The sequence below is a fragment of the Hyperolius riggenbachi genome, chromosome 3 (genome assembly GCF_040937935.1).
Source record: "Hyperolius riggenbachi isolate aHypRig1 chromosome 3, aHypRig1.pri, whole genome shotgun sequence".
Taxonomy (NCBI): domain Eukaryota; kingdom Metazoa; phylum Chordata; class Amphibia; order Anura; family Hyperoliidae; genus Hyperolius; species Hyperolius riggenbachi.
Window position 1 is genome coordinate 64599760 of NC_090648.1, and position 18355 is coordinate 64618114.

Genomic DNA, 18355 nt, shown 5'->3' on the forward strand with positions numbered 1-18355 from the left:
CAATACAGCGGGTATACATTACCTGCTCCGCCGGCGCGAGTCCCCTGGTCCACCGCAGTCTTCTCTGCCTGGTCCTGGCATCTTCTCCGCATCAGCTTCCGCATCCCGGCATCCGGCATAACTTCCTGTGTCACTGCAGTGACAGCGGAAGTACAAATAGAGGGAGCTCTATTTGAACTTCCATTGTCACTGGAGTGACAGAAAGTTATATGCGGATGCCAGCCGGGAGCCGATGCGGAGAAGATGCCGGGACCAGGCGGAGAAGACAGCGGTGGACCAGGGGACTCGCGCCGGCGGAGCAGGTAATGTATGAGGGGGGGGGGGGGGGGCGGCAGCACCACAGATTGTGATCGGTTTCATGCTGAAATCGATTCACAATCTGTTTGCAGTAAGGTGGCCATACGATCCCTCTCTAATCAGATTCGATCACAGAGGGATCTATCTTTTGGTCGAATCTGATGGCAAATCGACCAGTGTATGGCCACCTTTATCTGAGGTTAGTGTGCCTTATCTGAGGTTAGTGTGCCTTATCTGAGGTTAGTGTGCCTTATCTGAGGTTAGTGTGCCTTATCTGAGGTTAGTGTTCCTTATCTGAACTTAGTGCCCCTTAAGTAGCTTTGTGCACACTAAAAGATGCACAAAGCTACATCGCGCACTGCACCGAGCACAGCGTAATGCGCCAATCTTTGCGCACGGTGCAACGCAATGCGACGGTGCAGTGCGCGATGTAGCTTTGTGCATCTTTTAGTGTGCACAAAGCTACTTAAGGGGCACTAAGTTCAGATAAGGCACACTAACTTCAGATAAGGCACACTAACTCAGATAAGGCACACTAACCTCAGATAAGGCACACTAACCTCAGATAAGGCACACTAACCTCAGATAAGGTTAGCGCTGTAGTTTGTGCCCACTAAGTGATAAGGCACACTAACCGGCTTAGTGCAGGTTAGTGAATCAAGGCCATGATGTCTGATTCCATGAAAACAGGAAGTAGAGCTCAAATGTTTTTCTTTAATGATTATTATGCTGTTGCTTATCTTTTAGAGCAGAGAGGAGGTTCTGAGTTCAGGTCCGCTTTAAGACCACCTCCCTACACAGCATCATAGGGGACCCGGGATATCTCCTCTTCCTTCACCTTCAGGCAGGAGAGCAGAGCCCAGAAATGGGAAGATAGCTACAAAGCTCTGCTGTGGCCACACCCGCCATGTGGTAGGAAAGGGAAGTGTCACAATACTGAAAGGGGATCTTCCCTTGGGACAATATCTGCTTAATAATCAGAATAGATCTTCACTGCACAGCATGAAGGGTATGATAGGCTGACCATGCTTTTTTTAGATTAACTCATTAGTGACAGGTTGTAAAGTTCTGCTGCCACTCATCACTGTCATCACCTCTCTTCCTCTGTGATGAAACGAAGGGGGTGATTTAGGTGGCAGAGAGGAAGGATAGGTTCAGGCGAGTCATGTGACCACACTGCTTCGCGGGCATATGTACACTTTTTACACAATTTGAGATTCATCTTATTGCAGTAATGGAGAGGTACGTGAGGTGGTAGGTAGGAGGGGCTTTAAAGGGAACCAGAGGTGAGACACATATGGGGGCTGACATATTTATTTTCTTTTAAAGAGGAACTGTCGCGAAAATGTAAAAAACGCATACAATTAAGAAGTTTGTTACTTCCAGAGTCACTGCTCACTGTACACTTTTTTGGCAGTCGGACGGAGCAACAGCCATTCACTAAGTGCATTTTGAAAATAAGGAAATCCCTGTAAACCCCCCCATGAGGAGACTATTCCAAAACCTGTCGGTTCTGTCAGATTTCTACTACTTACTGTAAGTGACAGCAACATAGGAGAAAAGTAATGTATGGATCATTTTACTCTGGAAGAAACATACTTCTTAATTGTATATGTCTACATGTATTTTAAATTTTAAGATTTTCACAAGAGAGGTCCTTTGATAGAGATTTTATATATATATATATATATATATATATATATATATATATATATATATATATATATATATATATATATATATATATATATATATATATATATATAGATATATATATATATATATATATATAGATAGGTGTAGATAGGTGTAGATAGGTGTAGATAGGTGTAGATAGGTAGATGTAGATATATATGTAGATGTAGATGTAGATATATATATATGTAGATGTAGATGTAGATATATATAGATGTAGATGTAGATATATATATATGTAGATGTAGATGTAGATATATATATATGTAGATGTAGATGTAGATATATATATATATGTAGATGTAGATGTAGATATATATATATATGTAGATGTAGATGTAGATATATATATGTAGATGTAGATGTATATATATGTAGATGTAGATGTATATATATGTAGATGTAGATGTATATATATATATATGTAGATGTAGATGTATATATATATATATATGTAGATGTAGATATATATATGTAGATGTAGATGTATATATATATATATATGTAGATGTAGATGTATATATATATATATATATATATATATATATAGATGTAGATGTAGATGTGTATATATATATATATATATATATATATATATATATATATATATATATATATATATATATATATGTAGATGTAGATGTAGATGTAGATGTAGATGTAGATGTAGATGTAGATGTAGATGTAGATGTAGATGTAGATGTAGATGTAGATGTAGATGTAGATGTAGATGTAGATGTAGATGTAGATGTAGATGTAGATGTAGATGTAGATGTAGATGTAGATGTAGATGTAGATGTAGATGTAGATGTAGATGTAGATGTAGATGTAGATGTAGATGTAGATGTAGATGTAGATGTAGATGTAGATGTAGATGTAGATGTAGATGTAGATGTAGATGTAGATGTAGATGTAGATGTAGATGTAGATGTAGATGTAGATGTAGATGTAGATGTAGATGTAGATGTAGATGTAGATGTAGATGTAGATGTAGATGTAGATGTAGATGTAGATGTAGATGTAGATATATATATATATATATATATATATATATATATATATATATATATATAGATAGATAGATAATCTATCTATCTATCTATCTATCTATCGATCCATGCACATCTACATACATACATACATACATACATACATACATACATATATATATATATATATATATATATATATATATATATATATATGTATGTATGTATGTATATATATATTAGTACAGTTCATTCAAAGAATGCCTACTTATTTTTATTATGTGTAAGCAAAGAAGCTATGCTTTGGCTGAAAACCACAGAAAAAAATCCCTTAGATTATGAAACCTAAAATAGGTTTGAAAAACACCATCAGCAAAATGCAAGTTATGCTTTCATTTCAGTTTTTTTCTGTTTGAACAATTCTTGCAGACATTACAAGAGGTAACATGAGAAAAGTGGTCAGCTGACTGGCAGGAATGCTGATCTTTCAGCTTCTGTATTTTCTGGGTTACGCTCGCAGACAGCATAAAGCCAATATTAATCAACACATTAACAAAACACCTGATTCAATAAACTTTTATCCTGAGTTATCATCCCTTATCCATGAAATACCATATTTTCCAGAATATTAGACAAAAAAAAAAAATGGGGAGAAAAAGTCCTTGCATCTTATATTGCAAAGACAGGGAATCCCCGACTTACGATCGTCCACCGATATGAACCGCCGGCGCCGACCCGCCGCAACTTTGGGGATTCCTTGTTTTGCCACCACCCCCCTGCTGGTTTCCAGGAAGCAGAGAAGACATGTGGGGGGGGGGGGGGGGGGGGTGACAGAGTGGGACAAGGAGACACAGGGGGACCAGGAGGGGCACAGGGCGAAACACAGGCGGACCAGGAGGGGACACAGGGAGACCAGGAGAGGGCACAGGGGGAGTGAAAAAAGACAGAGGGGGACCAGGAGGGGACACGGGGCAGGGCAAAACACAGCAAGACCAGGACAAAAGAGGGACACGGGGGCAGAGCAAAAAAAAAGGAAGACCAGGAGAAAAAAGAGGGACACAGGGGGACCAGGAGAAGACAAAAGGGGAAAAGGGCAGGACACAGGGGGACCAAGAGGGACCATGAGGGTACACAGAGGGGCCAGGAGGGGACAAAAGGGGGACAGGGCGAGACACGGGGGCAAGGAGGGGACACACACAGAGGGGCCAGGAGGGGACACAGAGGGGCCAGGAGGGGGCAAAGGAATACGCAGTGGGACATACTGGGGACAGAAGGGGACACAAAGTGGGAGCAAAGGAGGAAAGAAGGGGACACAGGGGGTCACTGATTGGGGGAGAACATCTACAAGATGCTCCTGGACCATGGATGCACCAGGTTTAGTATATATTTTTTCCCTGGTTTTTGCCCTCTGAATCCAGGTGTATGTTATATTCCGGAGCGTCTTATATGCCGAAAAATATGGTACCCTTTCCGCCACCATAGCAAGCAATAAGGTACTCAATGTAAGTTGCTTGCAGTGTCCAAGGCAGAAGACAAAAGAACTGGCACCAGGTGGCAGCAGGGGATGGAACAGTTGCTCTCATACAGATAACGATGATGGATAGTTGAGATGGCAAGCGAGGCACAGGTAACATAAAATCCCTTTAGCCACTTCACATCCACAGTGTGACCAGAACAGTGTAACCTACACCTTCTGGACCAGAGCAGTTTTGACATTTTAGCTATGTCCCTATTGACTCAATCAGCAATAACTTTAACCCTTCTGATGACACCTAAATGAAATATAGTTTTTTTCATGACAAACTAGATTTTCATTGTATGGCATTTTTTCTCTACAACAATTTTGTTTTCTATGCATTTTAATGAAAAAGAAAAAATAGAAATAGCACATTAATTCTCAGTTTTACCAATTCTAGTTTAACAATAAAAAGCGCAACTGTAGATAAAAAACATATTTTGTTTGGCTATTTCTACAGTTTATCAAAAAACTTAGATTATGTTCCAGTCACAATTTATGGTGAGGATATTCGATTCTGAAATAATACTACAGTGTGTATTTTTCACTATGAACTGAGAAAATAAAAGTATTAATTGTAAAAAACAGTCTTTTTGGCTCAGGGAACATGTATTCCCTTTCACCAATTAGTGCGGCAGCAGATAGTGCTGGAGGTGTGCACAGGATCAAGCCCCATCGTCCCCAGCTGTGCTACAGCTACAAGACACATACAAGACATACAGCTGAGGATAGATACAGTGGTTTTAGCAGCAGAGATGAAGGAAAGAAGCCTGACAGCTATTTTGTAATGTAAGTCGCTTCTTCAGAGGCAATGTACTACATTCTTTGTACACAGTATCCGACGAAGCGACTTAAGGTGCGAAACGGCTGTCAGGCTTCTTTCCTTCATCTCCGCTGCTGAAAACATTGCATCTATCCTTAGATGTGAATTAAAGGGATTTTATGGTATCTCTGCCTCGCTTGCCTTCTCGGTTATACGCAATTTGCTTTCAACTGTAGATCGATTTGCTTCTTCTCATCAAGCGCTTTGACACTGAACTCTTGGAAAATTTGAGTGATCAAAACATATGTGGATGAAATCTACTCAATATCGCCACCAGTACGTGAGGCTTTGATCAATTTTTTCCTGATCAGCATTTTTTTTATTTTATCAAAAAAAAAATATCGATCATTCAATCAGTTGATCAGAACTCAATAAATGTATGCACATCATTAGTTATAATAGTAAAACGACTGCAGCAAAATACAGATCTTCAGTGGTTAATCTACAAATCTGTTGTTAATTAAAATTGCTTATTGTTTACAATATTAGTTTATAGATCATGTAGTCAGTGTTTGGCCATAGTAAACTCTTTCTTCTGCCTGATTTACATTCTGAAATGTATCACTGGTGGTGACATCTTTAGTTCTGCCAGGTGATCTGTACGGAATGTTGAATACTGAGCATTCTATACACAGAGGGAGATATTGGGCTCGATTCACAAAGCGGTGCTAACCCAGTTAGAGACTTAGGGCCCGTTTCCACTAGTGCGGTGCGGAATCGGCGCATATCACCGTTGACAAAATCGCATGCGGGTGCGATTCCGCATGCGTTTTTTGCCGCGATTTCGCATAGGCAGGGTATATGCGATTTTAACCATGTCACTGCCTGTGTCAATTTACATTACTTTCAATGCGAAATCGCACGCGAAATCGTGGGAAAAAACGCATGCAAAAAACGCATGCGATTTACCTATTAAATACATTACCTGCGAATCGCCTGCATTCCACACGCAGGCGAATTCTGCAGGGTCTACCGTGCAGAAAAATCCTGCACATAAAAACGCAAATGAAAACTGACAAGTGGAAACAGTCCCATCCACTTGTATTGCCTATGCGAATCCGCATGCGTTGTCTGCATGCGAATTCGCGCTAGTGGAAACGGGCCCTTAAGGCATGATAACCATTGCACCACACTGGTGAAAAGCCAGTTTAGGCGTGATAAGTTTAGATAAGTTTAGATCGCGCGCAAAGTCCCGCACGCAAAGTAGCGCCATTAAACTCTATGCGAAGTGCACCAGACTTTGCTAGCGCAAAACTTTTGATCAGCTGTGTACTGTGGTGCTAACCCTGTTGGTGCTATAGTTATCACGCCTAAACTTATCACACCTAAACTTATTATGCCTAAACTGAGTTGAGGCATGATAAAGGGCTTTTCACCAGCGTGCTAACTGTTAGCACCGCTTTGTGAATCAAGCCCATTGCATGCTTGGTGGTTTGAAAAAGCAGTTATTTCCCACAATGCAACGAGGTTCACAGACAACAAACTGTCAGGACCATGGCCATAACATCTCACTGTGAGAGGGGTTTCACCACAATATCAGCCACACAGACCCACCTGATGGTCTATTAGAGAAAAGAAATAGATTTCATTGGGATTGGGATGAAGTTCAATTCTTGGTTAAAGAGAAACCGTAACCAAGAATTGAAATGCATCCCAATCAGTAGCTGATACCCCCTTTCCTATGAAAAATCTATTCCTTTTCTCAAACGGATCATCAGCAGGCTCTGCATGGCTATTGTGGTGAAACCCCTCCCACAGTGTGATGTCAGCACCTCACAGCACTGAGGTACTGACATCACACTGTGGAAGCCTTGTTGCATTGTGGGAAATAACAGCTGTTTCCAAATGCCAAAAATGCAAGCAGCATCTCCTTCCACTGATATCACCTGCCAGCAGTAAAAATTTCGCCATGTCATAAATGTCAGAATGTAAATCAGGGCGAGGATAGATTTCACAATGGGCAAACACTGACTAAATCATGTATGCATAATTATTGTAAAAATGAAACACTTTTTTATTGCATTATTTTCACTGGAGTTCCTCTTTGAAGTTCCTCTTTATACAATGGTGTAAACACGGAGAGTCATGCATAGAGACAGCTGCAGTATCACCTGTGACTCTGAGGGCTCATAAAGCTGATTGAGGGTCTTGCCCACTGCGCTAGCTGTGCTGTTCATGAGCGAGGCCCCGCGTAGCCAGCCGCCACTGCTTTCATCCTGGTACATGTACAACATGCCCGCCTCAGGGCTGCGATCTAGATGGGGCAACTTGTACACTATGAACCTGGAGGAGACAATCAAGCACAACATCAAAACTTAAAGAGAATCTGTACTCTAAAATTCTTACAATAAAAAGCATACCATTCTATTCCTTATGTTCTCCTGGGCCCCTCTGTGCTGTTTCTGCCACTCCCTGCTGCAATCCTGGCTTGTAATTGCCAGTTTTAGGCAGTTTACAAACAAAAGACATGGCTGCTAACCAGAGTGTGATAGGCTGAGAGGAGAGCTTGGAGAGGGTGCGTAAAGCTTCTGCCTATCACAAGCAGTGCTGCACATTCCACACATTCCAGCCTGAGCCCGACAGAGCCGACAGAGGGAAGAAGATAAGATTTATTACAGAGACAGTGCAACTAGAAAAGGCTGCAGTATGCCAGAGCACATTAGAACAGGTATAGGAACTTATAGGATAGAAGAATTAAGGCTCAAAATTTTGTTACAGAGTCTCTTTAAAGGAATACTATCGATACCCAAGTGTTCTAAAATGACAGTGTGCAAATAATGTCTAAGTAGCTGTGTAAACATTTTCCTACTTTTCATGTTAAACATCAGAGTCAAAAACTGTAATTTATTGAGGGTAGGATTTAGCTATATTGGGACAAATCAATTGCAGAAGGGGTGTCTGCTTCAATGCACAGCCAGAGTTGCATATCAGACTACAGAAAGCAAATATCAAACATATCAAACTCTGAAAGCAAAACAGTATTAACCACTTCACCACTGAGGAGTTTTACCCCCTGAGCACCAGAGCAATTTTCACCTTTCAGCGCTCCTTCCATTCATTCGTCTATCACTTTATCATTACTTATCACCTTTAAATGAACTAGATCTTGTTTTTTCCGCCCCCAATTAGGCTTTCTTTAGGTGGGACATTATGCCAAGAATTATTTTATTCTAAATATGTTTTAATGGGAAAATAGGAAAAAAATTCATTATTTTTCAGTTTTCGGCCATTATACTTTTTAAATAATGCATGCTACTGTAATTAAAACTCATGAAATGTATTTGCCCTTTTGTCCTGGTTATAAAACCGTTAAAATTATGTCCCTATCACAATGTTTGGTGCAAATATTTTATTTGGAAAAAAAAGGTGCATTTTTTTCAGTTTTGCGTCCATCCCTAATTACAAGCCCATAGTTTATAAAGTAACAGTGTTGTACCCTCCTGACATAAAAAATTAAAAAAAAAGTTCAGTCCCTAAGGTAACTATTTATGTATTTTTTTTAATTGTACATTTTTTTAAAAAAAAAATTTAATTACAAAAAACAAAATGGGGAGTGTGGGAGGTAATGAGTTAATTTTTTGTGTATAAGTAATGAATTTGTATGTGAAAAATGCTTTAGGGTGTAGTTTTACTATTTGGCCACAAGATGGCAACAGTAACTTTTTGTTTAATGCGACCTCCAAGTGTCCTTCCGGACGCTTGGAGGAAGTACTAGGAGGCTGAGAAAGTTTTTTTTTTTCCCCAATGATCGCGCTGCTTATCGGACAAGCAACGGATCATTGCGGGGCTTAGATCAACGAACGGGAATGGATTTTCCCGTTCATTGATCTCCGGGCGAGCGGTGGGTGGCGTGTTTACGAGCGGGAGTGCGCGCTAGAGCGAGCGGGAGCACGGGCAGCGGCGGGAGCGCGGAAAGTACGGATTTCTCCGTCCATGGGGGTGAAAAGATGGAAAAAGGGACGGAGAAATTCGTACGGGCGGGGGTAAAGTGGTTAAAAGCTGTGACAATTAGTTACATTTCCTCTGCTCTCTTCAGACACGTCAGTCAGAAGCACAGGACACAGGAGCTGCAGCTGTTGGGAGCTCTCTTCTCTGTCACACACAGAGCTACACATAACTGAGCAAGTGTGAGGGGAATTTCCCCTCTCCTCATGGCTCAGTCAGACTTCAGTTTTGGCCTCAGTAAAGTTTGAAAGTATTTTGCTAACAGTAAACAAAGAAGTTGCTACTAAAATGTATACACCAGTACTTAGCAGCACTTCCCAAACAATTCCTGTGTCAATTGAAAAATATGTGAATCGATAGTATTCCTTTAATGAAAGGACACCTGGGCCCATATGCAATTCACTTTTTCACCTGAGTTTTCTCCTAGGAGATAATTTTTCAACTTCAATTTTAAATAACTTTTTAGCCCTTTACAATGGAAAAGCTACCAAAAAGTGGGTGAAAAAGTACTGTCAAAATTATTTTAAGTATTTGTTTGCTTTTTGGTGGTTTAAAAGGCATTTTATTTACAAGATGAGAAAATGTCACCCAGGAGGAAACTCAGGTGTAAAAGTGAATTGCATATGGGCCCTGAAGTGAGAGGGGTATGGAGGCTGCCATATTTATTTCCTTTTAAACAATACTGGTTGCCTGGCAGTCCTGCTGGTCTTTCAATGCATCAGTGATGTCTGAATCACACACCTGAAACAAGCATGCAGATAATCTCGTCAGATTTTTGTCAGAAACACCTGATCTGCTGCATGCTTGTTCAGGGCCTATGGGTAAAAGTATTGGAGGCAGAGAATTAGCAGGACAGCCAGGCAATGTGCATTGTTTAAATAGAAATAAATATGTTCCTCTCACTTCAAGCATCCTTTAAGATACAGTATATCAATGATGATGATGATAATAAAAATAAACCTTTGAAGTAAGGGCTGTTTTAAAATATGAACAAACTTATTTTAAAGTGTTTAAAATGAAATAAAAGTTGTGTAATCCTAGTAATGCTCCCTTTACCCATGTCCTGCAGGTTGCACTAATTGCGCAATGCACAGTACACTGCATTGCACTAATAGGGTAACGTGTGCTGCATTGTGCTAATAAGGTAATGAGCGCTGCATTGCACTAATAGGGTAACGTGTGCTACAGTGTGCTAATAAGGTAATGAGCGCTGCTCACCCAGAATTAGTACTGGAAAAATTGTCATGTGCTGCCTGTGCTTGGAAATTTTAACACCACTTCATGCTTCAGGCTCCTTGAGGGAGTCACATGATGCCGGGAGTCTGCATGCAGGCAGAGGAGCTTGGAGGACACAGCGCGCAGCGGTAGAACAGGTAGTATTGCTTTTGCTTCGGTTAGCTCTGTCATTGCGATTACGGAAAGACAGACGGGTGCCCTGTGTTTCTGATGCTGAAACCAGGAAAATCACTGTAAACGTGGGTATCCTGAACAATTTACTGCATTTTAGTACCGTATATACTCAAATACAAGCCAACCTTGTGTATAAGTCGACTCTAATAATCAACCCTCTTAAAGGAATACTATCGATTCACATATTTTTTTCAATTGATACAGGAATTGTTTGGGAAGTGCTGCTAAGTACTGGTGTATACATTTTAGTAGCAACTTCATTGTTTACTGTTCGCAAAATACTTTCAAACTTTACTGAGGCCAAAACTGACGGCTGACTGAGCCATGAGGAGAGGGGAAATTCCCCTTACACTTGATCAGTTAACTCTATGTGTAGCTCTGTGTGTGACAGAGAGAGACAGGACACAGGAGCTGCAGCTGTTGGGAGCTCTGTTTCTGACTGACGTGTCTGAAGAGAGCAGAGGAAATGTAACTAATTGTTACAGCTTTTTCATACTGTTTTTGCTTTCAGAGTTTGATATGTTTGATATTTGCTTTCTGTAGTCTGATATGCAACTCTGGCGGTGCATTGAAGCAGACACCCCTTCTGCAATTGATTTGTCCCAATATAGCTAAATCCTACCCTCAATAAATTACAGTTTTTGCCTCTGATATTTAACATGAAAAGTAGGAAAATGTTTACACAGCTACTTAGACATTATTTGCACACTGTCATTTTAGAACACTTGGGTATCGATAGTATTCCTTTAAGCTGGATTTTTTTTATTGACTCAAGTATAATGTCTTAGCATGTCAGACTGCAGAGATTCATACAGATTCATACCTCTGCAAATGAGACATTCCAAACGTAGCTAAAATCTACACACAATTAATTAAAGAAAAGCCTCTGATATTTAAAGAGAACCTGAACTGAAAATAAAAAGTCAAAATAAACATACACAGGTCATACTTACCTCCCATGTAGTCTGCTCATCATTCTCTTTCTCCTCTCCTGCGACCTGTTTGTCCACTGTGATCAATGGAATTCTCTGCCATCCATTTTGAAAATGGCCATTACCCCATAACAGCTTCCTGGTCACCACACTGTTAAATTGTTATATCGCCCACTTGAGCCATAGGGAAACATAGACATTACCTTGCACATTCAGTTGTAACTGACAGCAGCTGATATATAACTGACAGCAACTGGAATATTTCAATTCTGACAAAATCTTGTCAGAACTGGAAGGGATCATTTTTAGAAGAAAATGGTGAGCTTCTGAGAGGAACTGGCAGTGAGGTTAGTATGTAATATTCATTTGCAGCTACGTCATGTGTTTATTTTAAATATTTTTACTCAGTTCAGGTTCCCTTTAACATGAAAAGTAGGAGAATGTTAACCCAGCTACTTAGATATTATTTGTACATTGTCATTTTAGAACACTTGGGTATTGACAGTATTCCTTTAAACAATTATTGCACACTTTCTTTAAATCCAATAAACTTCATTTCACTTCTCATATCACTGTGTGTGTCTCCTATAGGATATATTTTACTGGCATTTTTTATCGTAACAACCAACTATTTATACAGGAAAATCTCGATGATTAACAAGGTTGCCCAAACTTTTCGCATCCCACTGTATATAGCAAATACTTATTACCAGAACATTTCTAAGTTTGAAATCCAGGTTTCTGTCACTCTATAGGGGCCCATACACCTAACGATTTTCCCGCCGATATACAGCAGTTTCGATCACAGTGATCGAAACGGCTGTGAAATCGCCGCGCACACCGCTGACAGAACGATCGATTTCTGTCCGAAATCGATCGTTCCCGTTGATTCCCGTCGACCCATCCGTGCGGAAGATTTTTCTGGTCGCCGGCGGGTCGGGAGTGCGTAGTTAGCAGCGTTCGAATGCCCGACGACCGACGCAATACAGCGGGTATACATTAACTGCTCCGCCCGGCGCGAATCCCCGCTCACTGTTGTCTTCTCCGCTCTGGTCTTCGGCATGCTTCACTTCTTCCTGCCCGGCAGGAAGTTTAAACAGTAGAGGGCGCTCTACTGTTTAAACTTCCTGCTGGGCAGGAAGAAGTGAAGCATGCCGGAGACCAGACCAGAGCGGAGACGAAGACAGCAGTGACAGCGGGGATTCGCAAAAGTGGAGCAGGTAATGTATGCGGGGGGGGGGGGGGGGGGGGGAAGGGGGGAGCGGCGGCAGCACCACCACAGATTGTGAACGGTTTCAGGCTGAAATCTGTTCACAATCTGTTTGCAGTAAAGGTGGCCATACGATCCCTCTCTGATCAGATTCGATCAGAGAGGGATCTATCTGTTGGTCGAATCTGATGGCAAATCGATCAGTGTATGGCCACCTTTAGAAGCACTGCGGCATGGAATCACTGGTCTTGAACCCATCCCCTAACTAAATGAGCCCATATAAGAATTGTCAGTTCAATGAATGCTTGAATTTGGATTACTTCTATAAAGAGGTTGCTACAACTGAGAACTCACCAATCTACTGGCTGACCATTATCTCCATAGCAAGTGATAGCTGCAGAGGCAAGACAGGGCATCAGTATGGCCATCAACAGCTTCAGCGCCATCTTCTGGTTGGAAGAGTCAGCCAACAAAAATGTCTATAAACAAACGAAAAGCAGAAACCCTGTGTTACTGTTTCTGACCATGCTCATTGACACTGAATTCAATGGAACTTAGGCCTCTTGCACACTGCAAGCGATTCCGATTCAGATTCCGCTTTTTAATCAGTTTTTACATCCGATTCAGATTTCGATTTGCAGTTTGCTCCCTGCACACTGCAAATCGGAAACTGAATCGGATGTAAAAACTGATTAAAAAGCAGAATCTGAATCGGAATCGCTTGCAGTGTGCAAGAGGCCTTAAAGTGATCAAAAACAGGGCTGCCATAAGAAATCTCTGGGCCCCATACTGGACAAACTTGCTGCCTCCCCCCTCCACAAAATTGGCCATTGTTTCCCCCTCACAATTAGCCAGCTCTTCCCCACAAAATAAGGGCTTGTCAACAGTTATGCGTTGCTGATCCAGCATAGCGCAATCTGCAAGGTCATCAGACAGTGGATAGATGGCGCTGTCTGATGTATCATGTGCTACACAACACTGCATCCAAGTAATGCACTGTTGTGGGTTGGGCAGAGCAATCCCATTCAGTGCAAATGAAAAGGCTCAGTACTACAACAGTCATCAGAGGTACAGGGCATCATGTGGCCCCCTGCATCTACACTACTGAGTTGGCTAGCAATGCACGGGGCTGTACCGCTCCTCTGTTGCAAGCCGTCACATTGCCAATCCCATTGTACTACCCAATGCACTCAGAGGTGCTGTCTGTCGTTCACACTTGTGCGCTGTGTGTGAGCATCAGACAGTGCCATGAAGGAGCTTTCTGATATACCTACAGATTTCACTGTGTGTTGCATTGCTGAATCAGCTTTAATAAAACATTGTCTACATTTATAACCCAAAAACGATTTCGAGCTTTTGGCCGATGATCAGACTGGGAGAGGGGAAGGGAAAAAGCAATGCAAATGAGAGAGGAGTGTAGCCTCTCACTATCTGAGCATCACAGTGGCGTAGTGGTAGTGCTGTCGCCTTGGGTCTTTGGTTTGAATCCCAACCAGGGCACCATCTGCAAGGAGTTTGTATGTTCTTCCTGTGTCTGTGTGGGTTTCCTCCAGGCACTCCTCTTTCCTCCCACATCCCAAAAACATACAGATAAGTTAATTGGCTCACCCCTAAATTGGCCCTAGCCTACAGTACTTACACTACATAATACATACATAGACATATGATAATAGTAGGGATTAGATTGTGAGCTCCTTTGAGGAACAGTTAGTGACAAGACAATATATATACTATACAGCGCTGCGTAAGATGTCGGCGCTAAATAAATACTAAATAATAATAATACAGGTATATCTGTGCTAATGTTTTCAGGAGGATGCTGCCACAGTCCACAAACACAGGTCTACTGCTGCTTTGCTTTTCCATGTATACCCTATAATTAGGGTGTCCAGCTTTGCAGCTGCTGGAGAGATCCATAGAGGGCGCACTTCCCTTGTGCAGACTGGCTGCGACGGGCGGAAGTTACAGGACCGGAGATAGAGTACTCTGAGGATGTCGGCGAGGTAGCGATCCGTGTGCATGGGGCTGGAGGTATGAATAAAAATTTTATGTTACATCGTCTCTGGTTAGTTTATCTAGAAGCTAACTTTATATGAGAGTCTCTAGCACACTACATTTTACTTCAGGTACCCATTAAAACTAAAAGACAATATCAAAGCTTAAATAATGCTGACAGGCAGATACAAAAAGCATTTAAAAAAAAGCTGAAATCTGTACGTGGCTACACAGGGCCAGTTCTAGGCTCAGTGGGGCACTGGGTAACAATGACATGGGCCTCCCCTAAACCCTCGTAAGCAGCATTAGGCCTCCTTGACTCTGCCCCCATCCTCCCCAGGGCCCACTGAGCTGGCTGGTGGACCCCCAGATCTCAAGTGTATAATTATCCCTGTGGCCCCTGCAGAGAATTCAGCAGTGGAGGGACTCACCACTCTGGCTGGCGCGCTCCTCCATCAGTCTGAGTGTAACTCACATAACATGTCGCCGGGTCCCTGAGAAGATGCAGCCGGCAGGCAGCACACAGACTAATGGAGGAGCAGGCCAGCTAGAGAGGGGAGCTGCTCAGCTGCTGCATTCTCCGCAGGGGACCACTGTACACTTAGGACATACATGTCAAACTCCGGCCCATGGGCCAAATCCGGCCCTCAGGGCCATCAGATTTGGCCCTCAGGTGGTTTCCCCAATTTGCATTATGTTTGGCCCACTTAGGAGTACCAGACAAGCTATAGTGGAGGAAAAGCCCAAGATCACTACGAAAGTCATATGGGGAGGGGGAAAGCACTAAGTACCAGGGAACTATATAGGAGAAGGAGGGGGGCCACTAGACACCAGGGAACTGTATTGGGGAAGGAGGGGGCCACTACAAACCACGGAACTGTATTGGGGAAGGAGGGAGAACCACTAATCACCAGGGGACTTGGTCCCAGAGCTCAGTTTCAGCCCACTTTGTATTTGAGTTTGACAACTCTGGCTTAGGGGGAAAAATTAGAGAGGGGCTAGCAGCAAGCTCAGGGGCTTTGGGCTACAGGAGGGTCACTGATTTGGACTATGAAAGGCTCACAAGCAGCACCAGAGAGACGACAGACAAATGCAGCTTGCTTAATGGAAAGTGTACATAACAAGAGAGCACAAGTCTGGGCAGATGCTGCAACACAAAGACAGATAGGAACTCACGTGTGTCTGGTGGAGATCAGTCTCTGCTGGCATTCAGCAGCTGGGAATTATATAGTCTTCTCTCAGCCCCTCCTATCTGCACTTCACATACTTCCCCTATTCTTTCAGCAACCGACAACAATGTGCTGTCCTTTTACTACATGCGAAAAAAATAAAATTGCAGCTTCCTATCTTTGTTTTTACAGATCACACTTGCAACCAGCAGCAGGGAAACAGAAACAGCTTTTCTGCAGCAACTAAGACACAGAGCATTTCTATTGCGCTTTCCTCCTGGGGGACTCAACGCACGAGAGCCGCAGCCACTAGGTAGACTTGCCCAAGGGCTCCTTACTGAATAGGTGCTGGCTTACTGAACAGGAAGAGCCAAGATTCAAACCCAGGTTGCCTGTGTCGGAGGTAGAGCCCTTAACCATTACACTATCCAGACACTAAACTAGTAATGAATCTATTTACTGTCATAGTTGTGCTTTAAAGACAGAACATCCTCAGGGCATAAAGTCAAACCAACACATGATTCCACAAACAGTGGTCAGTTACCGGAGTGGGGTCCCTTTACCACAGCCTGTCTCCAGCCTCTGATAGATCCTCACTGCTACAGGCAGCACAGCTGGCCATGGCTCTGCTTGTCTCACTTCCCTACACCAGCTCTAGTTGTTACTTTCACTTCCTGGACTCCCAGGAGCTCTTGCACATTAACCCTCTCACTGCCAATATATTTTGGCTGTTCTTTCCCCCAGGCATGTTCTCGGGATGGAAGGGGAGTCTCCTCCTTTTTGCAGAGTTCAGGACTGGAACTGACTATGAAATGCAACCACTGCTTCCTGCGCTACTCTTTTCCCAGCACCCTGCTTCTCTGAAAGTAAATCTGAAGCAAATAATAAAGAAAAGTCACCTACTCAGCTATGTAAAGGGAAGGCTCTGGATCCTATAGAACCTTCCCTGTCCATTAACTTAACCCGAGGTGAAAATAAACTAATGAAAAAAACAATTGTTTCTATCCTCCTTCTCCTAAAAATTACTTTTTAAGATATCCCACAGTTTTATTTTATGCTTAAATCTACTTTTTTATGTTTTACCTGTTTTATTGTTTTTGCTCAATGACACAATGATTGAAGTATGCTAGAGCTAAAATCTTTGAACTGTTTACCCTTTTTATCTCTTTACTTCTTTCAGAAGCCATTTTCTGCTAGGAAAGTGTTTTATACAGAGATGCTCAACTCTGGATCTGGATGAAATCCGAATGGTTGTTATTTGGATTTCATCCAGTTAAATCAAATTACCTGTGCGGGGTGGGTGGATGGGGGTTAATCTTACCCATCATGACGTCTTCTTAGGTCCGTCCCTCGGCGCCTCACACAATGCGGTCCATGCACGTCACGTGACTACAAACACTTCCTCCTTCAACCTGTAAGTGTTTGTAATAACGTGACCGCCGCTTGGGCCGCATCGTGGGAGGCGCCAAGGGACAAACCTAAGAAGACGTCATGATGGGTAAGATTAACCCCCCCCCACCCACCCACCCCGCACAGGTGATTTGATTTAACCGGATGAAATCCAAACAACAACTATTCGGATTTCACCCGGATCCAGAGTTGAGCATCCCTGGTTTTATAGTTGTAATTTCTTATCAGTGAGGGGCACTCTGTAGTTACTTCCTGTCAGTCAGGACTGAGTCAGCGACTTACATACCTGATGTTTAACTCTTTCAGGCAGAGAAAGACAAAAAGGAACAATGCATAGTTATTTGTGTGCTTGGCACTGTATATACCTATGTCTATCTCATCATGTCACATGTCACGTTGGGTATCCAGCAGGGCGGAGAAGAGAAAAGTGAAATACTTACCTAGATAGAGAGAAGCCTCTGGATAGGCTACCTATGGCCTCCTCCCCCCACTGTTGCCACCTGCAGGCCTTCTGAAGACATCTGACTAGAGCTAGTCGGACATGTTGTCGTAGCTGTGCTCCCCACTGTGCACAAGCATGGCAGACGTGGCCGTACTTGTGCAGGTGTGATCTCTCAGAGGGTCTCTGGCAGTGGCGGTGGTCTTCAGGAGAACATGAGAAGCCTCTGCAGCATCCAAAAGCTTCCTTCTTCTTAGGTAAGTATCAATCTTTTTAATTTACATCCGTCTCATGTTCACTTTATAATCCTCATATTTCACCTTAATAATAAAAAAGCCAGATGTCATCAGGTCTAGCCAGGACTGCTTGCTTGTCCCGGGCCGCATGGCACACTGGGGGACATTTATCAACAGTGCCCAAGACAAAATACTGGTAGTTTTTTAGAAATCTGTGCAGAACTGTCTCAGACCTATTAAGAAATCACTAGATAGTGCAGATTCCTTCTACAACTGTTGTAAAATAGGA

The 18355-nt window shown here is 42.5% G+C and overlaps 1 protein-coding gene across 3 annotated transcripts in view; it reads right to left on the reverse strand.

Annotated features, from left to right (window-relative positions):
* The window catches only part of DNASE2 (deoxyribonuclease 2, lysosomal), a 33693-nt gene extending 15842 nt beyond the window's left edge, over nt 1–17851 (reverse strand). Inside the window, exons 1-3 of one of the 3 annotated variants that reach the window (XM_068274233.1) lie at nt 17832–17851; nt 13172–13296; nt 7432–7603 (exon numbers count right to left, since the gene is read on the reverse strand). In XM_068274233.1, coding sequence (XP_068130334.1) covers nt 7432–7603; nt 13172–13263 — 264 coding nt within the window. In that variant the 5' untranslated portion in view covers nt 13264–13296; nt 17832–17851. Of the gene's footprint in view, nt 1–7431; nt 7604–13171; nt 13297–15988; nt 16491–16525; nt 16654–17831 lie in introns of those variants that run through there. The other 2 variants (XM_068274232.1, XM_068274231.1) reach the window with 2 other exon arrangements.
* Between the last annotated feature and the right edge of the window lie 504 nt (nt 17852–18355).